Source organism: Octodon degus, unplaced genomic scaffold (genome assembly GCF_000260255.1).
Source record: "Octodon degus isolate 3935 unplaced genomic scaffold, OctDeg1.0 scaffold00084, whole genome shotgun sequence".
Classification (NCBI taxonomy): Eukaryota; Metazoa; Chordata; class Mammalia; order Rodentia; family Octodontidae; genus Octodon; species Octodon degus.
This window is the reverse complement of record NW_004524660.1, coordinates 1,481,963-1,507,473: the sequence shown is the minus strand read 5'-3', so window position 1 is coordinate 1,507,473 and position 25,511 is coordinate 1,481,963. Positions and strand designations below refer to the sequence as shown.

At 50.8% G+C, this 25,511-nt stretch overlaps 1 protein-coding gene across 1 annotated transcript in view; it reads left to right on the top strand.

Annotated features, from left to right (window-relative positions):
- The window catches only part of Slc6a17 (solute carrier family 6 member 17), a 48,062-nt gene that overhangs the window by 4,082 nt on the left and 18,469 nt on the right, over positions 1–25,511 (top strand). Inside the window, exons 2-6 of the mRNA XM_004636901.2 lie at positions 13,245–13,617; positions 18,788–18,945; positions 19,866–19,992; positions 20,707–20,888; positions 22,329–22,439. Coding sequence (XP_004636958.1) covers positions 13,332–13,617; positions 18,788–18,945; positions 19,866–19,992; positions 20,707–20,888; positions 22,329–22,439 — 864 coding nt within the window. The 5' untranslated portion in view covers positions 13,245–13,331. The remainder of the gene's footprint in view (positions 1–13,244; positions 13,618–18,787; positions 18,946–19,865; positions 19,993–20,706; positions 20,889–22,328; positions 22,440–25,511) is intronic.

Here is a 25,511-nt window from a genome sequence, read left to right as displayed (position 1 = left end):
AACTGCAAACACCCTGAGGTTATTTCCAGTAGCTGCTGGCAAGGGCTGTTCAGAGGGGATGCTGCTAGTCTTGTCCCAGGGAGACCTCATTCTTCTCACCCCTGGGACTCTGCTGCTTGTGCCTTTGGCTGTTTTGGGAAGCCTGGCATCTGTTTCCTTCTGCCTGCCTGTCTCCTCTCTCACTCAGAAATTGCCTACCCTGGAGGAGCAGGCCCATGCTGCCCTGGCCTGCCTGCCATCTCCAACCCGAGATCTCAGTGGAGAAGTTCCTGTAAATGAGGGTAGACAACTGAACTGTAACCGTTAATGTTCCCCCACCCTTTGCAGACCAAGAGAACCTCCCAGAAACTCTTGCTTCAGAGACAGCCATTTTGTAGATGGCTGTCCTTTAGTGACTTTCTCTGTCCTTGCCCCATGGTTAATTTTTTAAAATTAAAATATTTACCTATGGTTAAATCCAGTTATTTAAAAATATAGAGTTAAATGTTTGCTGCATAAAGAAAGCTCACACATGAGACCATAAGCTCAATGCAATATAAGTTCCTGTACTAAATTAGTCTCATGTTCAGACCCGGGGAATAATTCTGAGTCGGATGAGACTCTAAAGCCACTTGAGTCCTCAATTTGGGAGTTGAAAGTTAGAGCTCTTTTGTTCTGCGGCTGTGGTGCAGGGGGAGGAAGCCATGGTCAGGCCCAGAGAACACATGCCTCAGCCCCCAGCCCCAGGGTCATCTCTTCAGCAGCATTTGCCCTGTTGCTCTGCTGTGCTGCTTTCCAGAGCCTGCCCAGCAGCTATCTGAAGATAACAAGTTGCCTCTTACTCTACTCCATCGTTTCTAATTAGTGGTTTAATTAGAATTTCTGCTGGATTCTGTGCACCGCTGATTTACCATCCATCCTTTCATTTGCAAACAGAACTCATTGGTCCATACCCCAAAATCCTCCTGGTTGCATTTTCCTCTTTATTTATAAGACCCCTGTACTCCTGTGGTTTTAAATCCCATGTACAGGGCAAGAGTGCTGTTTGCTAATGCTATTTTGCAAGGTGAGAGAACATAACCCAGTGGGGTGGGCCAGGCAGGCGCCTCCACATTGGTATTCGCTGCTGAGGTGGACCTCGTCCCAAGATGGCAGGGGAGAAGAGTGGATGTTCTGTGCCGGTCAACCTGACCGCCTCCCTGAGGGCCAGTGGGCGCTGTCCACGGTCCTGCCACAATCCCGAGGCCATCTGCCTGCTAGTCATTTGGGGTGTCCCTGAGATTTCATGAAGGAATCTCCCCAAATTGCTTTATGTCATTAGTTTGGGGGAAGGACCTGGCTGACTGAGGAAGCATCTCACCTCAGGAGATAATGGATGGTGGTAGGTGGGCTCATTCCAGTGCTGACTTTCTAAGCAAGATTCAAGTGTGTGTTTTGCAAGGCGGGACATTATAGAAACTCCTAACCAATCTCACTGACAGCTGGCAGGTGACTCAGAAATTAGGATGTGGGTTGGCCCTAGAGTAGTGAAGCCTCCTAGGTGTAGCAGTCTACTCTAGGGTACTACGAGTAGTTTTTGTGCAAAAGGTGGGAAGGCACCAGTAGGTCAGAAAGAACATGGGCTACGTAGGTCATAGTTTAAATCCTCAGTTTTGCACTCATGGCTGGGTAATCTTGTATGTGATAGTTAGAGTATTTGGCAAAATGAGGATGATGTTTTACCTCAACTTGTGGGGAGGATAGATAACATGTATAAGCACGGTAGGCCTCTGTAGAGACTTGTTCCCCGTAAGAGTGCTTTCTTGCCCGGCCCTCCAGCAAAGCTGCCCCAGAGGCTGGCGAGAGATAAAAACCCTCCTTCTCAGGAAAGAGATGTCATACAGGGACTGTAATTAAGGGTTTCTGATCACTATTCCTTCAAGTGCTCTTCAGCAGTCTGTTGGGTAACCCAGGTAATTGGACACCCTTGGTTCCTTCTGTCTCTGAGACAAGAGAAAATAGCAGCTTCAAGAAAATCTGTATCAGGAGACTTGGGCGGGTGCGGGGAGGACCCTGTGTTGTCGCCTCGAGACCCCTTCTTCCCTGGATGAGAAAATAAGGGAGTGGGGTCTGTACTCGTGGCTCCTGGACTTCTGCTTTGTATCTGGTTCTAATTATTTTTTTTAATTGGCCCTCTAACCACCTCGGGCCTCTGTGCCTTTTCTTCTCTCTCCCCACAGCTTAGTCCTCCTCCAGCAGCCTGAGCAGGTCACTGTCACTTTCTCCCTTTCTCCCTTGATCCTTTTAGAGGTAGCTGGGCCACATGACAGTGTTTGAAAACCTCCAAGTGCGTCCCATTAGCCCCCAAAGGAAACCCTAACTCCTCTCTGTAGCCTGGAGTCCTGGACACTTGTAGTGTCCCACCTCAGACCTGCTACTTCCCTTGCTCAGGGTGCCACAGGGCTGTGGTCCTCTTTCTGCTCTTAGCATGTACCACAGAGGCTGACCCTATCTAAGGGCTTTGTACTTCTGGCTTCCTGTGTCCTGAAGGCTTCCCCAGCGTATCCACATGGCTCATCCTGTCACTGTACTCAGTCACTGTGTCCCTAATAGATGTGCTTCCTTACCACTATGTGTTGTAGCAGCTCTGGCCTCCTACTGTCATATATATATATAGTGACATACATATGTCATACATATAATTTGATACATTGATATGTGCTATGGATATAGTATCTGTCTATGCATACATGAGAAATTGTGCACTTGTCTGAGTTTTATTTTTCCTTCTACACTGGGCTAGAAATGCCGCAGAGCAGGGACAGTGTGTGCTCCATTGTCTGCTGTACTAGAACATACAGCATGCAGTAAATATTTGTTAAAGGGAGTAATGAGGGACAGAGGGAGGGGGAAGTAGAGAACCGGATATTGAAAGACCCGTATTTCAACAGTGCCTCAAATTTACTGCCACTTGAGTTGCTTTGCCATTTGCCAGCAGGGTCTCTGGGAAAGGTTACACAAGTTCTCTTGGTTTTAGCTTGTGGCCCAAGAAGGAAGTGGAAGTCACTTAACCTGCGGAGCCCCTGCCCTGAGTCTTCAGGGTTCTGTTGCTTGCTCCAGGGCACTGTGGTACAGTGGATGGATGTGTGTGGAGCCCACTTCACTGTGTCCTTGCCTGCAGGGGCAGCTGCTGCTGGGTTATGGAATGTCCCCAAGGGCTTGGCCTCAGTTGAGCACAACCCTCAGGTCATCTCCTTTTTTCAAAAAAGTATTTGGTTGTTATAGAGTCTTACTACACAGCTGGGACCCACAGTGATCTTCCTATTTTCAGCCTCCCCAGGGCTGCGATTATAGGCATATACCACTATGTCCAGACTCTGTGGCCAGCTCAGCCCACTCTGGGGGCAGGGATGGCATGAAAAGGGTGCTGGGAATTGAACCCCTGCGCTTGCCCAAGCAGGTGCTTAGTCTGCTGAGCTATCTTGCTGACCCATTATCTCTTATTTATTTATTTATTTATTTATTTAGCGAAACCGGGGACTGAACTCAGGCCCTTGCGCTTGCCAGACAAGCACTTATTCTACTGAGCTAACTCCCCGGCCCCGAAGTTTTTTTTTTTTTTTTCCTTTTTTCTTTCTTTAATCTCCTTTTATACTAATGAGCTAGGAGGCACTTCATCTTAAGTCTGGAAGCTAAAGCCAAGAGAGCTTCTGTACCTTCCCAGAGACCCTCCTGGTAAATGACAGAGCAGGACATAAACTCAGGGTGTTTTCAGCTTTAATCCTCATTATCTCTGCAATATTGGCAAGGCTGAGAGTCAGGCCAGGGGCCTCCACTTCTGAATCATTGTCCACAAACAAGTTACCTTAGCTCACCAATTCCAAAAAATGTATTTTTGCACATTGTCACAAAATCGAGATATGGTGTGCAATTTTTTTTTTTTTTTGTATATTTTTTTAGAAAGGGTCTACGGGCTCTACAGGGTCTCACCACATAGATCACACTCATAGTAATCCACCTGTGTTCATCCTCCCAAAGAGCTGGGATTACAGGCGCATGCCACCATGCCTAGTCTCGGTCACCATCACAGTGTGCCCTGGGGGTGGGGCTCTCATGGTAGACTGGGGACCGAACTCCAGCCGCTGCATCTACCTAAGGAGGTGCTTTAATCCACTGAGCTATTTGGCGGGCCCTGATATGGTGTGCAATTAATGGCCATTTCAAAATGGCAGTTTGGGGGTGGAGGATGTAGCCTGGTGGTAGAGCCCTTTGCTGACACATATCAGCCCCTTTTTCCATCCTTAGCAACCCCCGACCCCAGGGAAGTTGGTCTATGAAAGGTTAACCTGTGTGCTGAAAACCTTCATGGACCCTTTCTGGTAAGTTCTAAGAAGCATCAGCAACGAAGAATCTGGAGCTCCATGAAGTATAAGCAGTTACTCCCTCCAAGCCTCTACTCCTTCACTGAGAAAGTGGGAGTGATAGTGGTAATCACCTGCTACAACTATTAGAGGAATTAAAGGAGGAAACAGCCATAGGTGTTAGGCACATGGACAGCCATAGAGGTGCTTCTCAAGCAGTGTGGCTTTATGTGTCGTTGTCATTGTTGTGCTTGCTGCAGTCCCTTTACCCACAGCTCCCCAGTGGACCCCTCAGCACGGTGGCTGGGAACAGCACTGTGAGACCCTTGCTTCAGTACTGAGCATTCTCCTCTCACGTGAAATGGCAAAACAGAACCCAAGGATCTTGTTTGCACTGGCCACGCCCACATTTTCCAGTGCCAGCTCTTCCTCCCCTGGACCATCTGCCCCTCTTTCTTGTCTCTTGTCCTTTTCTGCTAGAAAAACAAAATATTAACCGAGGGAAAGTACTTAGCAAATGCAACAGAAAGGTGGAGGAGGGTGCTGCTGAAAGCCCCGGTGGCTCCTTGGCCTGATTTGTTGGTGGGAATGGTCCCCCCAGTCCAGTGTCATGCTAAGTGCCACATTGTGACACTCAGAGTCTGTTCCTCTGAGATGAGGATGGCTCCTGTGTACAAAGTGGGAAAGGCTCCTTTAAAGGCGGTAGTAGTGGTGGTGGTAATAATAATTATTATTATTATTGAATGATGCTCAGTCTTCTCAAGTGTATTTTAGTTTTAAAAAATGTCTCTTGGTCACACATAGTGGTAGATGTCTATAGTCCCAGCTCTCAGCAGGCTAAGGCTGGAGGACTGCTGTGAGTTTGAGGCCAGCTTGGGCCACATACTGAGCTCTAGCCAGCCTGAGCTGCATAGCAAGATTCTGTCTCAAAAACAAAACAAAAAAACCCAACAAAAAACAAGACGTGCCGGCCCCACCCCTGGGGCATTCTGAGATGGCACTTGAGACTGGGCGTGGTGGCGCATGCCTGCAATCCCAGGGCTTGGGAGGCTGAAAACAGGAGAATCACTATGAGTCCCATCTACATAGTGAGACCCTATAGGCCCTGTGTACCCTGCACCAGATACATTAAAAATAAACAAAACAAAACAACAACAACAAAGAACCCCAAGAAAATTCAATTGGAGCATCTTTGGGGGCAAGATATGTTCTTGGGGTCCGAATATTATATGAGAGAATGAAAAATGGTTGGAAGCTACAAAAGTAACCCAGATTGCAAAAGAATTAGGAGGTGCAAACTGCACTGTTTATCTGTGCACTCATTCAGTGCCTTCATTCATGTTTTATTTACTGAGCATGAACAATAGAAGGATGGCAGAACTGGGCCTTGTCAAACAAGGACTGAAATGGGACAGCAAAACACGAAGCTGACACGTCTGTGAGGTGGCGTCCTTCTTGGTGAGGTGCCCCCTCTCTTTCTCCTTCCGCCGGTGTGATAACCAGATGCAGTTGGTAGGTGAGTGATGTTTCATATTTTACAGATGAATAAGGAGCAGAAAGCTGGCTTCTGAATCCTGAGGCCTTTCCCACATCTGCTGGGAGCCGCGCCTGACTGGATGCCCTTGGCTGGGGCAGACGGCCTCTAGCAGGTTTCCTTATCTCTCTAGTCAGCTCTCTCCTTCCTCTTTTTTTCGCAGGTGAAGGTAGCAGTTAGGATTTCAACATGAGAAGCAGGTTAGTCTCAGAGGGTGGAGGGCAGGGACCCCAGAACATCTATGAATACTGTGTTCAACCCACAGAAAGCCGGAGGCTGTCCTGTGTGTGCTAGCTACTGACTGGACAGGGAGTGATGATGGCAGATGCGAAGCTGAATACACCTTGGTTTCCGCCTTCAAAGAGCTTCCTGTTTGGAAAAGGAACCAGGCGTGTAAACAGCTAGCTGCACCAGCCGGCCAGATGGTGAAAGCATAAAGTGGTCTTGTGAGGACTGTGCTGAGAAGGCAGAGAGGAAACATGGATGCTTTCTAAAAGAAGCACAGAAGGCATCAGAGAGGCCAGGTCATGGACTCGAAGGCTTCAGGAGGTAGAGGATGGGAGGCCCTGTGCAGGGGGAGCAGCGGGTGGGAAGGACGTGCAAGCTGAAGCCGGAGAGCTGGTGGGGCCACACACCTTGGAAGAGCCCGGGCACTTGGGTAGGCAGAGGGAGGGGCAGCATGGCAGCGCCAGTCGGCAGCGCCCACAGCAGCAGGCAGAGTCACTCAGACAGGTGAAATGGGTATCGGCCACAGACATGCAGCTAGAAAGAAGGCCTGAGCTGGGACACAAAGGGCGGGAAGAGCTCAGAGCCAAGCTGACCAGCACGACTTTGTGACCCTTGGATGGGGTAGAGAAGGGAGAGAGAAAAAATGGTAGTGGGGTCCTGCCTTTGTGCCTTGGGAGAGTCCAAGGAGGGCAGCCGCCCAGCCATGGCCCAGATCCGTCAGGAGAAGTTGGCTCCGGACAAGAGGTTTCAATGAATTAAAAATAATTTGGAGGGCAGTTTGTGTGTCTGGTAACAGTCCGGCCTGTGTGGGGCTCGGTGGAAGCCCAGGGACTCTGAGGTAATTAGCAGAAGTGCTGGGGCCACAGCCGCCTGTCCTGGTGACCTCTGGAAGCTCCAGTGTTCTCTGAGGGAAGGGCACCGGATCTTGCTTTCCTCTGCTTGCCAGGTATTCCTGGGCTGGGCTTGCAGTCTGGGGGCTGGGGTTCCCCTGCTGCTCAGCAGGGCCCTTGCAATCTGCCTCAGACTTCTGTCTTAGGTGTGCTTGGTCACAGTGCTCTCTGCACAGCCGCAGACCCAAGGGCAGGCACATCCAGGGTGACACTGACTGCCTGCTTTCCCAAAGATGGTGGCTTTTGCACACCTCTGCTCTAGGAAGTTTGTCCCTTGAGTGACCTAGTACAACCGTTCTGAGTGAGAGACGCCCCTGGAGCAGAGGCAGGTGCTCTGGCGAGATGGCCTCAGCCTTGCAGAAGGGCCCCCTCCCCTTCTTCAGCCCTTCTGCAGCCCTTCTGCAGAGTCGGGGGCCAGGCGTGGCCCTGGTCAGTGTGAACACAGCATCCTTCAGCCTTCTCACCAACTGCCAGATGCTGTGCTTGGAGAATTGTTGTGGAGCCGTCAGCACTCTGAGCAGAGATATTTTTACCTGTCTGCCTGCTAGTCCTGCTATTTTTTTCCTTTTAAGAAGATTCACAGTTCACTGCTCAGTCCTGCTTCTCTCACAGGAGCTATTCTGAGCTGTGAGCAGCCAGGGTTGCTAAGTGACAAGCTGGCATGGAGGGCTCGATTGACACTCGCACCCGTCTGCGCTGCGCCTGCAGTAACCAAGGCACCCATTCCTTTCAGGGTACATGGAGCTCCATCACCTGATGCTTCACTCATGAAAGCCACATTAACACACCCCAGCTACTACCAGGAGACAGATGACATCTGGGTTGGCTGTCAGCACATTTCCAGACACCCCAGAGAACTCCCAGCTAACAGAGTGGCAGGCTGAGTGCCTGAGCCAGGGCGTGTCTTGCTCCCAGACATCTGCTGGAACTGAAAGGGCCCAACCCACTCTACTCACGGAAAAAAGGAGGCCTGGGAAGTCTGTGAGGTTGGCTGATGCCTGGTTAATGGCTGGCTCAGTGGGACACGAGGCAGGGCCGAGAGGACTTGCCACCTCCGGGTCTTTCCCTGATCTCAGCGCTTGTTCCAGGCTATGCTCTGGGGTGGTTGGCTGGGAGCTGTGCAGATTCCCAGGCCCTCATCTGAAAGCTGGCTTTCCGCCAGCGTGTGAACTCTAGGCTTGAGGATCAGGAAGAGGGAAGGTCGGTCCAAGTCGCTGCTGTCACCTTCCCTTTAAAGAAGACTATTGCCCTAGGGAATGTACAACGTGCAAGGGCTGGCTGACTATGTGCCACCCTGGGTCTCAGGGCCACCATACATTTCCTGGAGGGGCAGCAGCTGCCAGCTTGGCCAGCTCACTTCTCTGTGGTGAGTGTGAATTCCAAAAAAAATCCCAACGAAAGACAGCGTTTGTGAGCATCTCATGGGGCCAGTGGCCCTAGGACCTGCATAGTGTTGTGAGTGGGCAGTATGGGCAGCCTGCTGTGACAGATGGGGACACCAAGGACACAGCTGGTACACAGTGAAGCTGGGACTTGGGCCCCGGGCCAAATCACTCCTGAATCATCACCCTGTACTGCACCAGTGGAGTATGGAAAAATGTCTCTTTCTAAATTATTTTCAGTGATTAAAAATACAGTGATAACCCCAGTTCACAAACTTTTCTGTTGGCAAACAATTCAGTTCTCAAAAGCATCCACAAAAATTTGCTTCTGTTCACGAACTGCACGTTAGGTGACAGACACCACCGCAGCCGTCTTCCCCACACAAGCACAAACTTGTCGGTCTTCTCCAAAATCATAAAATAAGATCGTGAACCGAGGTACCACGGCATGAGTGAGTTACACTAATAGCAACAAGATAATGCTGGACTTTTCAATTGGAATTTATTTTTTGATGGAATTTCCTTTTTAAAATTCTATCGGTACATTTTTGGTTTACATATTGATAACACTCATCATATGGAATTCATACCTGCACACGCCGTCTCTTGAGTCTTTTTTTTTTTTTTTTAATGGGACTGGGGCTCAAACTTGGGACCTTGTGCTTGCCAGACAGGTGCTTATGCTGCTGAGCTATTTCCCCAGTCCCTTGAGTCTTCTTTTATTCCACTCTCCTGCTCGTCCTTCTACTACTTTTCTCTTGCTTATTGCAAAAGCTTTGATTCTATTTTTTCTTTTACTTTCCTGCCCCCCAACCCTAAGTCCCCTTCCCACTGGAATGTTTTATTCCTGTTTCACACTATCTGTTACACATTTTGGTTCTTATTTACACTTTCTATTTCTCACACCAGAGAAACCATTCGATATTTGAGCCCATGTGCCTGGTTTATATCACTTAGGAGTATACGGTCTCAAGGCGCATCCATTTACCTAAAAATGCCTCAAGTTTATCCTTCCTCGTGGCAGAGTAGTATTCCATTGCATAAAACAACCACATCTTCACCTATTCATCCATTGATGGACACTTTGGTTGTTTCCCCTGGTTTTAGCACTTACAAGACTGGGGATCAAACTCTGGACCTTGCGCTTGCCGGGCAGGCACTTATGCCACTGAGCTATTTCCCCAGGCGCCCCCCACCCCCGGATTTAATTAATAGTATTGTCGATCTTTTGAGGCCGCCTAGAGTTGCAAGAGCTTTACCCAGCTTCTTTGAACACCAAGGATTGTAGATGACAGGATTTCATGGGGTGCTGGCCAGCAGCCTCTGGAGGATGCCAGTTTTTACCTGCTAAAGCAGGCACCTCGAAAGTATAGCGAAATGCTTCCCTCTACTGCCTACCTCCATGCCCACTTCGAACCTTACTGAGAAGAGTAGACTTGTGTAACCAGTTGTAAATACAAAGGACGCCTATTTTAAATGCATAGTGGTAAATAAGGCCTCCTCACTGCAGCAGTGGTGCTCTGGGTGCTTCTGTGTACTATGCTCTGTGCTGGGCACCTCTTGGTGGCAACTCGCAGCTCCTCCTAACAGCTCCGCCTGGGGGAGGGGACCTGTCATAGAACTGTTTTACTTACAAGGGGACCAATGTTCATGTCATTGACATGCCTTGTCCAGGAGCACGCAGTTGCTGCGTGGCCGAGTCCTCCTCCTCCACCACCCTCCGGCTCGCTCGCCGCGCACTCCATGCTGGCCTCCTTGGATTCCTGGATCCTCTCTGGACCACGTGTCCATGCTCCCCGCTGCCAATGCTCTCCTCTCTCTCAGGGACACCATTCCTGATTCCCCCAATGCCCCGCCCCAGAGGGAAGGAGGAGCTTGGCAGCGTGCTCTGCCCCACCTGTGTGTTTCCTCTTATCAGCATACTCTAGTCAGCACTGACCATTTAAGCATCTGGCCATCCCGCAAGAATGTGTATTCCTTAAGAGGAGACACTTGGCTAGTTTTGTTCACTGCCATATCCGTTACCCCTAGATCAGGTCCTGGGATACAGGAGGCATTCAGGAAATATGTCAGGTAAGTCAGTGAGCTACTGAGCGAGTGATTGAATTAATTAAATAAGGACTCTCAAACACCGCCTGCCTCCCTTTGAAGCCATCCCCTCTACGCCAGCACCCAACTGCCTTCTTCCTGGCCAGAGTGTCAGAAGGTCCAGAGTAGTTTTGAACAGTTTACTTTCTGCCCTGAGTCTCAGTTTCTATGTATATAAATGAGACTGAGCCAGGCAATTCCTAGGGTCCCCGAAGCCTTAACTTCTTACAGTCTGGCCCCACAGAGCCTCCTAGTCACGATCACAGCCCAGTGCCTCGCCTTATAGGACGGGGCCAACACTTCACATCTTGAGAACCTGCTACGCGGCGGTCCCTGAGTCCCGCCCTGCAATGAAGGATGCTGGTGTGTGTCAGTGGTGTCACGAGGGGAAGCCAGAAGCCCAAGCGGTGCTGAGCACGGCCCTGTGTTATAGGTGTCCTTCTCTGGCTCATAGCTTCATCACACGTGTGACAGGACCTGGGTGACCAGGCATCTCTCATGGAGTCAGCAAGGGTGCCTGGCTGGGTCAAGGCCAGAGGAAAGGGCAGCCCTATGCCCTTGTTCTTGCTACTTTTAAACTTTGAACGTGCTACTTTTGTCCTTGAGTACTAATCTGCAGTAGTGCTCTTTTGTCCCCCAGCCCTTGCTCATGTGGGTGACTAGAGCTGCCACTCACCAGGCTATTTCTGGAGATACATGTGTTCCAGTTGGTCAGCATCAGGATAGATTCTGGGGCTGGAGGTGGGGCTCAGCCTTAGAGCAGGTCCCTAACAAAACATACATGCACACACACACACACGTAGTCATACAAGCACACCCCATTACTCCTATAGCCTGCCAGGAATTCCCCTTGTTTCTCTCCAGTTGTGGTTTTGTGATCAGTAAATCAGTCCTAATGCACTGCAGATTGATCTGATAAAATCTTATTTTAGGCAGAATAGCTGTGTCATGGCGCCTTGGCAGCTTCGGTCTGTAAGGGGACCCCAACACGTCTCCTTGGTTCTATCCTTCAATAAAAGCTCTCACTGTGGGCTGTGGGAGGGATGGGGTGTCCAGACAAGCAGCTAGTGCTTATGGCTCAGGTTGCCTCCATGCATGCCCGGTGAGTGACCTGCTACACGTGTACGGAGCTGGAACGTTCATCCTGATGGCCCAGGTGTCACTCTTGGAGTGGCCTTCACTTGTATAGCATGAGGAACATGGCAAGATTGGAGGGAAGCTGAGAGGTCTGTAGACAGTCAAGTGCCACTTTGGGGAGAGTGAGATTCAGGTGACACATTGTGAAGTGGCTTCCCAACACATACCAGACTTCCAAACGGCTACTTGTAGGGAATTCTGAGGTCTTCGGGCAGGTAAACTGTGTCCAAGTTCCTCCAGAGCATAAGACGTGGCTCTTCCTGGGGTGGGAGGAGACAGTTGGAAAAGGTTTACTGCTGCCCTTGGACAAGGAGGGCAAGGAAATGTCATGTGCGAATGTGCTCCAGGGCTGGCCAGGGGAGGGGGTTCCACAGACCGGCACAGGGCTCATGGCTTCACCACATGTGTAACTGGAGTCAGCAAGTGGGCGGCCTGTCTGGGTCAAGGCCAGAGGAAAGAGCAGCCCTGTGCCCTTGTTCTGCACATGATCGTCCCTGTGCTGCGTAGGTGGCACTGACATGTGAAGAGGAAAACACACCGCAAATCCAGCTTCCCGAGACAGCTTGTTACCTTAATAAATTAATTACAGAGCTGGTAATTTACGTCCCTAGGAAGATGCAGGGCAACTGCAGGCTGGGGGTGTATGTGTGTTTAATTTTAAACCCTCCAACCTCCCCTTAATGAGGAGGTGCTTTGAAATAGAAGGGCATAGAAGGCTTCTTCAAAGAACCCATTTTCTTGGTGCTTTATTTCTTTAAGTGAAAGCATGAAAGACAAATGAGGATTGGCAGGCTCAGGGAGGGGCCTCGCCCCTGCCCCCCCATGTTGCCCAGACGTTATCTGCTGTAAAACTGTCGCTGAGGGATGGAGAACCAGCTCTTGGCTGCAGCGGCCTCAGATAATGTCAGTGCTGAGCAATGGCCCGGGAGTTTTGGCACCGAAAAAACCCTTGGAGGCTCTGGTGCCAGAAGCCTTAGCTGAGCTTGCTCAGCAGCTCCTGCCAGGGAAACGAAGGGGCCTCAATAGCTGGTGTCCACAGTCCCCACAGTGAGGGCTCAGGAGCTTTTTCCTTTGTGGTGTATGGGCGTGGGGTGGGGGTTGGGGTACAAATGTTGATGACCCGCAGAACCACCTAGAAATCCTGTAACAATGATTTAGCAGGCCTAAGTGAGGCCCAAGTTTACGAATTTCTATCAAGTTCCTGGTGATGTTACTGGTCCTCAGCATTTTGAATAGAACGACCCTTGAGAAGGATCCCACCCAAGGCAGTTTTGGCTGAATCGATCACAAAGCAGGCAATGGGGGCCTTGGCCACAACCATGCTGCCCTGGAAGGGGAGAGCTTTGGGAATCTCCAAAAAATCTGTATTATTCTAGCTTCTGCAGCATGGAAGGGAGCAACGGCATGGTGGGCTTGGTGCATTATGGTTTTGCCCCTGTTAGATTTACCTTTCGGATATTCTCAGGTAAGAACTCTGGGAAAATTGAGTGTGTCTGCTCTGAGCTCCTCAGCAGGCACCTTGATGGGGAAGGAGGACGGGTGAAGGCTGGAGCCCCTGACAGCCGCAGGGCCTATGCCGGGGAGTGGATGTGAGTTCTGTCTCCTCTGGGCTCCCCGTTCCCTGGGTGCTCAGCTAATGCTTGCCTCCCCCACCCTGGTTTTTCAGGTCACTGGATGAGAACAACCTGCCTGCAGCTTAGTCCTCTCTTCTCTGTGTACTGGGGAGCAGGGCTGCGCAGCCCCAGTGGCACCCATGCCGAAGAACAGCAAGGTGACTCAGCGTGAGCACAGCAACGAGCATGTCACTGAGTCCGTGGCCGATCTGCTGGCCCTCGAGGAGCCGGTGGACTATAAGCAGAGTGTACTGAACGTAGCTGGTGAGTCAGGTGGCAAGCAAAAGGCAGCAGAGGAGGAGCTGGACGCGGAGGACCGACCAGCCTGGAATAGCAAGCTGCAGTACATCCTGGCCCAGATCGGCTTCTCCGTGGGCCTCGGGAACATCTGGAGGTTCCCCTACCTGTGCCAGAAAAATGGAGGGGGTAAGAGGTAGCCCTGATTGCAACTGGGTATCCTGAAAATGGGCTGGGCGTGGGGGTGGGAAGGAGCTTCGCTGAGGTAGCTGGCGTAGTGGGAGCGGAAGCTTCCAGAGTGAGGCCAACAGAAGGCCTCTCCAAGGCTGTGCCCCCAGAATGCCTGCGTGTGGATCCGCCTGCCAGTCAGCTTTGAGACCTAGTACAAGGTTCTTAACCTCTCCCCAGTGATGTCAGTGGGTCCTCCTCACAGGATAACAAAGCACTAAGTGGGCTTTACACGGAACCCAACTCATGGGAAAGAACAGCTGTTGGCCAGGACTATCAAATGCTTATCGGGCACTGGTACTGCTCTAAACACTTAGGGGAAATTAGACCCAGAGACGCGAAATGCTGCTATCCGAGTGTCTTGGAACACGGAAGCCACAATTTCACGTGGCTCAGCCACTGAATCCCCAAAACAGCTTTATGCAGAGAAGGAGCTATCGCCTCCCTCACTTTAGAGACTGCCGAAGGGAGGCACAGATTGGCTAGGAGACCTGTGTAACTGAGATTTCAGCAAGTGACAAAATCAGGGCTCAGCGTAAGCAGCCTGGCTGGAGTCTGAGCATTTCATAGCACACCCCCTGCCTCCTCCATGGGGCCTCATGCTATGTGTGGGTACAGGTTTCTCCTAAGGATCTCACTGGGTCAGGTGTCACCACGTTGGTCCCCGGGACAAGGAGAAGCTTTCTGGCATTGTCTTTCTAACACTTAGACAAAGCTTAGAATTTTCCAAAGGCAGCCTCCATGGAAACGTGACCATTTACTGAAGAGAAACAAAGAAATATCCACTAGGCTGAAAATGGTGACTGCCAATCTCAGACTTCTACTCTGAGAAAGCCAACTAGCAAGAAGCTTCCTGGCTCCCAAGGTCCCCACCTTCAGATTGACATAGTCCAGCCACAAAACTTTGCCAAGATTTTTTATATATATATATATAATTTCTTTATTGGATACAGGGTCTTGCTACGTAGTTCAGACTCACAGCAATCCTCCTGTCTCAGCCTCCCCAGTGCTGGGATTACAGGCTTGCGCCACTGTGTCTGGTTTTGGTGGCTGGCACAACGTGCTTGGGGTTCTGGGGCTGGCCAAGCATGTAGTACCAGGGATCAAACACTGGCCCTGAGCTTGCCAGGCAGGTGCGTAGACTGCCAAGCTGTCTCCCCAGCCCACTTTGCCAGCAGTTTAACCCCACTCTTTTCCTCACTGCTCCAGAGATTCTGTGAAATCTCTCCTGAAGGCACAACCTGATTCAGGGCCCTTCCCCCCCTTCCCTGGGCATGTTCTCTGTCTGCCTCATTTGAAAGGCAAGGCCTGGCTGAGGCTTCTTCTCCTTTCCAGCTTTCATTGAAGGATAGGGTGGGATACTGCCCGCCCGAGCTCTGGGGGACAGGTTATACCAGAGGCGTCCACCTTTTTATCCTCCTATAGTATATTTGCCACGTGGTCACCTTACTTGAAAGATCTTTTCACACTTTCTCTGTAAGTAACTGCCCCGCAGAGCTTTCAATTCTACATGGCATGGTCACTGTGTTGTCGTAAGGCCAGCCCAAAGCAAGCTATGAGCAGGGTGGGTGCTTTCCTGACGCCTTGTGGGATGCCAAGAAGAGTCTGAGGTACTCAAATGGCTGGGAGGACGCGTGGCATTTAGACACTTAGCGAGGAACCTTCAACTTGGGTTTTTTTCTGGCTGAGGTGATCAGTGTTCTGGGTACTTGGTCCTGAATCACAGTTTTTCTTACCGCCACCACACACACACACACACACACACACACACACACACACACACACACACACGGCAGTGTTGTGGCCTACTTAGTTCCCAGCATCACTAGGCAGTCACCATGGTACCAGACAGCCTGAAGGAAGCAGTCCCAGGAGAAAACCACGGTCAGTTCTTGGGATACCGTGCTCACTGTTCCCCATTCCTGCCTTCATCCTTGTGCCTTCTGGTTCCTGTGGCCCCTTGTGATCGGTACTGTTCACAGTCCTGCGCTTTACATGTGTTGGAGTGAGTTATTTTAAATGGTTAGAAGGATCCAGGTTAGCACAGGAAGAGAATGGCTGTTTGGCCTGAGAGTTGACACCGTAGTCTGGAGCTGTGCACGACCCAGCCATATGTTGCTTAATTCTGGATGGAAACTCAGGACCCTGCTTAGCTCACTCATTTCCTGGCAGTTTCTTTTTCTGCATCCTCTCTTTTTTTCTGTTTATTTTAGTAGAAAGAGGCAAACACTCTTTAAGTGCTTACTATAGGTGACTAATTTCCCCCTTACAATAACCCTAAGTGATAGGAATAGGGTTGAGGTATATGAAATGGTATTTCAGCAAGTCAAAAATGGCCAAATATCAGCGATTCCACACAATTGTACTCTAATATTTTTATCCTTTTTACATGAATGATAAAATAACAGCACAGAGGAAGCAAGTAATTTACACAGCGGCTTACGTGGCAGAGCCAGGACTCAAGCCCGAGAGGTGTAGCTTCAGGACCTGCGTCTTAGCCCTTCTTAACCCATATCTCAACAGACTGGGGCTAAGGAGACCTTAAAACCCTACGAACTGAGGGTTTTCCAGAAGCAAGCACAGAGTATAGGATCCAGACCTAGACTGTTAGCAATCCAGGGAATCGCAGAGGCCAAATTAGTTAATTTGCCGAGGGCCAAATTCTGCTAAATTTCCTAATTTCCTCTGGGGTCTTCCCCACTGTTCACAACTGAGGCTCCAGTTGTGTCCTCAAGTTGTATTTTGTAAAGTGGAAGAGGGAGGTCCTACATTTGCAGGTGATTTTAGCAGAGGCTGATGTACAAAAGTGCCTGTGATTGACCACAAATTCTGTGTGCTAAGACCACATGTAGCCCCTTGAGTGCTCTGGTCAGATGACCTTGGTGTGGGCCAGAGACCTGCCCCCAATGGCAGCATCCTGCAGGCTGGCTGAAGTGGACAGGGCCCGAGAGGTGGGAGGTCAGCGCCCAGTCTGCCGCAGAATTGCTCTTGCACAGCTCTGACCTGGGGCCTCTAACCAGTTTTTTGATGTGGGGGAAGATAGAAGCATCTGTAGAAGATGCCAACTGTGCGAGTGACTTTTTGCTGATTGCTGAGCAAAAGAGCTGATGCCCAGAATTGAGGAATGAAAGGTTTATTTAGCTCGCAGTTTGTGGAAGTTTCAGTCCATAATCAGATGGCTCCAGGCAGGGGGGGGGCCTGGCATGGGGGCCACACTGCAAGGCAGCAAAAGACAGCAAAATCAGCAAGAGCAACAGGGGGGAGGTTTCCTCCTTTACATTGTAAGCAGGCTCCCACCCCAAGCAGCTCAGGATGTTTACAAAGTGAGGACCCTGCCCCCTTGCTGAGTCCTTTAGTTAAACTTGTGGATTTCTTAAGTTTACACGATGAGCAACATCCTAGGGCAGTAGGTCATGTCCCCTACACCCTAAGATGTAGAACTGCTGAGTTACTTAGTTAGGCTTCTAGACTTCTCAAGTTGACATATCAACTATTACACCAACCTAGTGTGCCAACACCTTTGGCATCCATCTGCCTGCCCATTTTGCCCCATCCAAGCACCTTTAGGTAAAGTACAAAACCAGTGAGGCTGTCTCCTTTAACCTTCCCATAAAGCGTGTCCACCCAAAGACTGAGTTAAAGAGAGGTCCAAGAGTCTATACTTGGGATCTTTCAGTCGCTCCCCCTTATGGTATTGAGTACCATAAAGGGACAGCTTATTAATAATACACCAAACGTGTGTGTGTGCGCGCGCGTGCGTGCGTGCGTGTGATGAAATAGCCACTTGTATAGGGCTCAGCAGGTTACTTCCCCTGGAAGGCTTTCTTGAGAGTTCCAACTGGACCCCGGCTACTCCTTGGGCATCACGTGGTCAGTTGGCCCTGGGTAACAAATCTGTGACGTGTGGGTATGTGCAAGTGCTAATAGTGCTCATGTGTATCCAAGAGCCCTGCCTTCCCGCGTCTGTGCCTTCTGTTACTCTAGTATTGTCCACTACCCATGCCTGGCCTAAAGGAGATCTGCACGAGGTATCTGAATGTTGCCAAGTGCCAGGTTTTATGCCCAGGCGTTGCCCAACCCCCAGTGCTCACTGGCAGATTGGGCACATGTAGGGGGCATGCCATGCTATAGGGGCAGAAGAATTTGGCCGGGGGTGCTCTTGGAGACCTCTGCCTTGTAAAGCTTGGTCTGCCAGTGCTGGGTGACCATCAGGACCCTGGTCAGCAGGGCGGCCCTGACGCTGTTTGACATTGGCTGACAATGCTGCTAATAGGACTAGGTAGCTGGCACAGCTCTCTGTGGGGTGCACTCGGCCGTGTCTGGATGTGGCTTTAATTCTCTTGCTAAATGCCCTGTCACTTAGAATCGAGATTGTGTCTACAGTGAGGTTTAGGCAGCAGGATTAATTTGTCATCTGGAATCTTTTTTTTTTTTTTTTTTCCTGTACTGGGGATCAAATTTAGGACCTAGCGCATGCCAGGCAGGCGCTTATTCATCTGGAATCTTTAGTGAGATCTGTTCTCTCCTCTATGATCCTTCTGACTTCGCTTTGCTGAACAGCTAATTTCTCTTTCGTTCCTCCCAATTAACTGTGGATTAATGACAATGCTAGTCAGACCCTCTCTCCTTGGAGAGCTTCCAAACCTGCTTCCCTGGAGCTGCCCAGTCTGCTGCGTCGGCATCTGGCTCAGATGTGGGTGGGTTAGGTCTGTGAGGGCACGTGAGCAGGGTCTGTGCCACCCGTGCCCCTGCCCTGACAGTGGGAAGAGTGTGGCCACACGTTCTCCAGCAGGCCCACGGAAGGTCTGCGTGACTGCCTGTCTGCTCGTGCAGGGGGATCCCCAAGAGGCACAGAGGTCTTGTCTGTCTCTGAACCTAGTCTGGTGATCAGGAGGCCTTGATACACATAGGATTACCCCGTTAGCCTTTTAGGGGGTGTCAGAAAAGGAAAATCTAGATGGGCCATTATGGGCTAGATCACAGGCATGAGCCAGGCCATTCACAGAGGAGCCCCAGGCCTGGGGACGTGCCGCTGATCTGCAGTGTGGCAGAGACTGCGGGACAGACCGCCACCCTTCTGTCACTGTTGCTGTGCTGCAGTCATCCTCTGAGCCCTCTCCTCTCCCCACAGGTGCCTACCTGGTGCCCTACCTGGTGCTGCTCATCATCATTGGCATCCCCCTCTTCTTCCTGGAGCTGGCTGTGGGCCAGAGGATCCGCCGTGGCAGCATTGGTGTGTGGCACTACGTGTGCCCCCGCCTGGGAGGCATTGGCTTTTCCAGCTGCATTGTGAGTCCAGGCTGGGGGACAGGCACCGAGTTGGAAACAGGAACTGCTGCGGGGGAGATCACCAGGTTTCCAGGGCCAGAGTCGCTGTTTTCCTAAACTGAGAGAGCCACGTGTGCTATTTGCAATTGGTGCAAAGTTAGAAAAGCTGGGGCCTGTTCACCGAGCAACCCTGGGGCATCTCAGCCAGGGTTCTCTGGGGCTGTGTGGACCACCCCAGATGCCTACCTCTGCTCCCCATCCCATCACCTCCCTGCCCGCGTGGTCCAGCAACTTCTGCTGCTGCCGCCTGAGGCAGCCAGGCCCCCAGAATGGAGCTCTCCGTGTCCAGAATGGATACGACAAATCCCTGCCGATGAAACTTTGCTTTCAAACAAACCCCTTGGGTCTACCCTCAGAGTCCACACACTTTATTTTAAATAAAATTCTCCCAAGCTTAGTTATTGTGTTTCCAAGAAATGAAAAGAGATCTATTTCTAGAGGCAGGCTACTAATCCTACCAAGGAGAACAGCAGTCTGGGAGACAGGAGCACACAGGAAGCCAGTAGGCCACAAAATCGCGAAAGCTCAGCTGCCTGGGGCCACACTCCATAAAGGCAGAACCTGCTCAGGCCTCCGTGGTGCTCCACTCGGAATCCTGAGTCTTCAGGGCTTCAGCTATCTCAGAGGCATTTCAGACTGGAAAGGAGTAACATTTTAAGTTTATTACTTAAAAGATGAAACCTTGTGCTCGCTTCGGCAGCACATATACTAAAAAAGATGAAACCTTAATAGCCAAAGAATTCTTTTGTGGGTTTCCTGCATTCCTTCACCTCTGTACCTGTGTTCTGAGTTGTTGGCCTGTGCTGCCAAGCCTTGGTGGGAGGGGGGTTGGGGTGGCATTGCCTGCCGTCTCGGTAACCCTGCCCGGTCCTTGTCCTCAGGTCTGCCTCTTCGTCGGGCTATATTATAATGTGATCATTGGGTGGAGCATCTTCTACTTCTTCAAGTCTTTTCAGTACCCACTGCCCTGGAGTGAATGTCCTGTCATCAGGAATGGGACCGTGGCAGGCAAGTGTGGGACCCTGAGGTGCCCTCGCTGGGCACTCCAGCTAGCCTCAGTTCAGGAAAGAGTCTAACAGGCTCAGTGCTCAGAGGTGGAATTTCCTGGGCTCCTTGTGTCACCTTGGGCGCTTTAATACCCTTGCCCCCTTTCCCTTTCCCCAGATCTCTTTCCAGCCTATCCCACAGGGTTTCTTAAGGTATTGGATAAAATAATAAGCGTAGGTAAAATGGGGAATTGCTGAGTTCTTTAAGTGTGATTAGCTACTCTAACACCACACGCTCTGGGAACAATCAGAATTTGTGTGCCAGTCCCTCTCTCCAGGGCTGGGTGATTTTAACCCACTTTATAAATGGGAAAGCTGAGGCCTGGAAGCCACCTTCCCCAGTTCACGCTACCATGTAACCAGTGGTCTGAGTTGAAAGTCAGGTTTCCAGCTCCTAGCTCAGGATCTCCACCTGAGGACCTGTAGCACACTTCACGCTGACTTTCCCTCCCTTTCACCTGGTAAATTACCCCCGTACCACCTCCTGCCTGTGTTTGAGTTTGCCAGGTCAGTGTGTCCTAGAGTCTCCCAGCTTCCTTCAGGGCCCAGCACTGGCCCAGATCTGCTGGATTGTGACTAGTCTAGAACAAGCACAACCCCTCTGGAAGCACCCCCTTGCCACCCCTCCCCCATGGCTGCCAGCTCTGAGGCCCTGGGGCCTTTGCTGTGGTTTCAGTGGTGGAGGCAGAGTGTGAGAAGAGCTCAGCCACTACCTACTTCTGGTACCGAGAGGCCCTGGACATCTCCAACTCCATCTCTGAGAGTGGAGGCCTCAACTGGAAGATGACGCTGTGCCTCCTTATGGCCTGGAGCATCGTAGGCATGGCTGTCGTCAAGGGCATCCAGTCCTCCGGCAAGGTAAGTTGGGTCCCGAGTCACCAGCCGAGCGCCCTTCAGGTGGACCCAGCCTCTGGGTGGCTCAGCAAAGGCTCCGGCCCCAGGGGAGGAGGTTGTGCTGCTGCAGTGTTGATCCCGGCAGCCCTCCAGATGTGAGCTCGCTGGGAAACCACTGCCCTGGCCCCTCCTACCTCGGTGCTCAGACGATTCAGTCCCGCTCTGCAGATGTTAAAGAGAAGAAAAGGCAGAAACGTTCACCCAGGAACATCTAAGTTCAGGCCCTCAGTTCCCAAGCAAACCTCTAGAGTAAGCTGCTTTGAGTGATGTGGATGAAACCGTGAGGTTGCCACGTCTACAGCTAAAGGGCCGAGTGCACAGGTGGGCGCTGAGTGCACAGGTGGGCGCCGAGTGCACAGGTGGGCGCCCAGTGGGGGGGGCCTCGGAGTCCTGGGGGCCACTCTCCAGGGGCTCATTCTCTGGGGTGGTGTGCACCAGCCAAGCCCCACACGCCTTCCCCTGACGGCTCCAGTCCCTTGTAAAGAAGGACCCTTCCTTATCTGTCACTTTTCATTACTCATGGACATCTAGAAATTGGAAAGAAAGATCCTGTGTCCCTGTCCACCCCCTCATAGATGAGGAAACTAGCCAGAGAGGCAAAGGGACCTTGCCTGATACCTTACAGCCAGTCAGTCTCAGAGCTCAAACCTGGGCTCCAGGTTTTTACTGATCTTGATGAGGCAGCAAGCTACACTCTGGAAAGGCGGTATCACCCTAGACACTGGCCTGCTTCATCCAAGGGCCAAGCCAACAGCCAACACTGCACGGCACTTGTCAGGCTTGCCACAGATCAGAACACACCGGGTTCTCAGCCCTAGGAATTGGGAATTGTCACACCTGTGTTAGAAATAGAGGCGTGGAGACCCACTGGGGCTAAGTAACCAGAGGCGCAGAGTTGGTGAGCGGTAGAGGCAGGGGCAGGTCTTAGTTGGCTAGCTCTGAACACACCCCCTCTTAGGCTCTATGCCGTTCATCACACGGCCCTGCAGGTTGGCTCAGAGCAGCAGATGTTCACAGTCCAGGCTCACAAGACCTAGGCCTCTTCCTGATGGTCTGCTTGGGGCTTTGTCCATGTCCTTCTGTCATAGGAGCTTAGGGACAGGGACGATCTTTGAAGGGTCCATGGGGAAGAGGAGGATGGATAGCACATGGCTCCCTCACCTCTTGGCTGCTATTAACCCAGCCCGCTGGCCCACAGGCAGCCAAGCCCAGGCACAGCCATGCTGGCTCCAGCTTGTCCTGTTCCTGCTTCTGCCTGGGCTCAGAGCCAGCTGGGTGCTGGGTTTGGCCCTGTTTTCTACAGCCTGATATCAGACGAGGTTCTTGTGGCCTACTGTGAGCAGGGAGAGGCCTGCCCTCTACGAGAAGGGCTCTGCTGATGCTGGGTCCCTGGCCTCCCGGCAGGTGATGTATTTCAGCTCCCTCTTCCCCTATGTGGTGCTGGCCTGCTTCCTGGTCCGAGGGCTGCTGCTGCGAGGGGCAATTGACGGCATCCTGCACATGTTCACTCCCAAGGTAAGAGCGTGCCTCCCTCCTGCTGCAGAACACGGACAGGTCCAGAGGCCTGGCTGGCTGTGTGTAGTTCAACATTCACTGAGCACTGCTGTGCATCAGGTGTGCTGCCAGGCCCTGGAGGGGTGCACAAGGAAAGGGGCCATAGCTCTGCCCTCAAGATTCTAAGGAGAGGGGTAGCACATCAACTTGAGTGGACTTGGAATAAAGGTCAGGGAAGAGGATGTATGTCGCTAAGCGGTAGGGTCTGTGACCATACCACCCTGAACATACTTGGTCTCATCTGAATTAAGCTTTAGGGAGCAGATAGGATTTCACGGAGTCACAGTAGGACATTGTAGTCAAAGGGAATCATGTGAGCAAGGGTATGCAAAAGCTCTAAACAGTCCTGAGAAAATCCCAGCTTTGACTGGGATGTGGAGTGGGCACAGTGCACCATTCATATGCTCATAGAGAGGCTTCATTTTATGGATCTGGGAAAGCAGGAACCGAGGTGATGCCTAAGAAAGAAGCGCTCCTCCTGAGAATGCCAGTCTGCGCCCTAATCCAAGGAGCACTGCTTGCTACTTTACTAACAGTCAGAGGCCACGTGGGCAGTGATTTAACCTTACAGAGCCTGTTCGCGCTTCCTCGTGGTCCTCTCAATAGCCCTTGAGAGAGACAAGCAGGATCTCCACTCAGATTTCACAATAGGCACAACCAACGTACGGGAACTCCTAAGGTACGTGCCCAGCTTCTTGAGGGTGGCCGCTTAGTGACCACCGGCCACAGCCAGCACGGGTCAGTCCACTGGGAAATGAAGATTTCAAGTGCAAATCAACATGCCCTTTAACTTGCTCCAAGCAGTGTGCGTTAGTATCCCCAGCTGGTGGGCTCAGAAGGCCCAGAGCTAGCCGATGAGTAGCAGCCAGCCCACTGAGACTCAGGCCTGGGACAGAACTTGGCTGGCTGGCTGGAGGTCACAGTGATAGACAGTTCTACCTAGCACAGGCGTGTGCGCGTGCACACACACACACACACACACACACACACACACACACTTTACACAGACTGTTCACACAAAGTAACAAAAGAAGACCCCAGATCTAACAGGGCCTGTGGTGCACACCACCTGCAGTCCCCACGCCACGCACAGTGGCCCTCAGCATCCTTGGCTGGAACTACCTCAGGTTTTGGCATGAACACTGCAAGGCCACACTGTGAGGCACGTGCAGACTCTGGAGGTGCGAAGGGCACTCCAGCCATGCTGTGGTTGGAGGGTTCTTGTGAACACAAGATAGCTGAGAAGAGGACAGAATCACCGTCCTGGTTTCCGGTGGGTAGGTGGCCAGGAGAAGGAGAGCTGCCCTTGTGAATGGCTTCAGCTATTGTCTAGAATCATGATCAAAAGCGTTCGCTTGGGTTTTGGAGCTTTGTGGGGGTTACGTTCTCTGGGGATGGTCCTCAGTGTGGAGGTCACAGAGGTCTCCTTGGGGGCCTGCGGCGGTGAGAAGGGATCCCTCAGGGACCACAGGGAGCAGGCTCACTGAACTCAGCCCCTGGCTCCAGCGCATAGCGCTGCTCCCTACTGGAATCAGGTACTCTTGGAAACCTCTCAGGCCATGAACCTGTATCTCATACATAATAAGCCTTCTTAAGAAACAAAACACTGGGGGCCGGGGAGATGGCTCAGTGGAATAAGCGCTTCCCTGGCAAGCGCAAGGGCCTGAGTTCAATCCCCGGTTCTGCCAAAAAACAAAACAAAACCAAAAAACATTACAGAAGCCACACAAGAGCCTACATAACCTATCCTGATCCCATTCCTTCCCTTTCTGTAGATAAGCACTGTCTTAGTCCACTCCTGCTCTGATAGCAAGAATACTTTAGGCCAGGAGGTTGGTAAGCAACAGAAATTCATTGTTTGCAGGCCTGGAGCTTGGGAAGGCCAAGATCAATGCATATGAAGACTTGGTATGTGGTAGGAACTCACCCTCTGCTTCAAAAATGGCTTTTCCCCAGTGAGGGAAGGGCCAGGGAATTCTTCTGCACCTTTTAATAAGGGAGTAGAACCCTTGTGACTTAGCCATTTCCTGTCTCCTCCCATCTCTTAATATGTCACGCTAAATGCTAGATTTCAACCCCAGATTTGTGGGGAGCACACCAGTATTTAAACCATGGCAATCCTTATCATGAATTTGGGATTTATCCTGCTAACATAATATTTAAAATTTGTCATACACATTTATACATCCATAAATAATATGTAACATTTGTGTTTGTTCTCAAACTTTATGTAAGTTTGTAACTTGCTTTTATTTTTGCTTAAATTGCTTTTGAATTCCTATACACACTACATCCATTTTTTTGCTATATAATGTTCCACCATGATAGTAAGCTAAAATTTCTTCTTTCTCTAGTTGATGATCATTTAAACTATTTCCAGTTTTCAGGGTTGCAAATAATATGCCAGTAAACCTTTCAGGGGTCTCTGTGCACAAATTTCTTCAGGATATATATGTTTAAGAGTGGAATTACTATTTCAAAGAACATAGCTGTCTTCAGCCAAAACGATCTCTTAAGTGACTATGTTAACACCCCTTCCGGTTATATAAGAAAACCTCACTTACTCCACATTTTCCAGACTTACATTTTTGCCAATATGATGGATAGAAAATGGGAGGAATGAGTCCAATAAGCACTGTTTCTTATCCCATTTTTTGAGTGTTCAAGAAATTGTGTGAATCTGCCATAGTGTTTTCAGAGAACAGAATCTTCAGGAGTTGAGACTTTAAAAATCAGATCCAGGGCTGGGGAGAAAGCTCTGCGATCTAAGCGCCTGCCTAGCAAGCACAAGGTCCTGAGTTCGATCTCTGGTACCGCATGCCGTGCTGGCTGTGCTGGTCGTGCTGGGCCCGGAACTGGGTGTGGTGGCACGTGCCTGTAGTCCCGGCACTGGCGAGGCTGAGACAGGAGGATCACTATGAGTCCGAACTGTGTAGGGAGACCCCCTATTTAAAAAAGAAAGAAAGAAAGAAAGAAAGAAAGAAAGAAAGAAAGAAAGAAAAAAAAATCATATATTTTGATCCTGCAAATTTT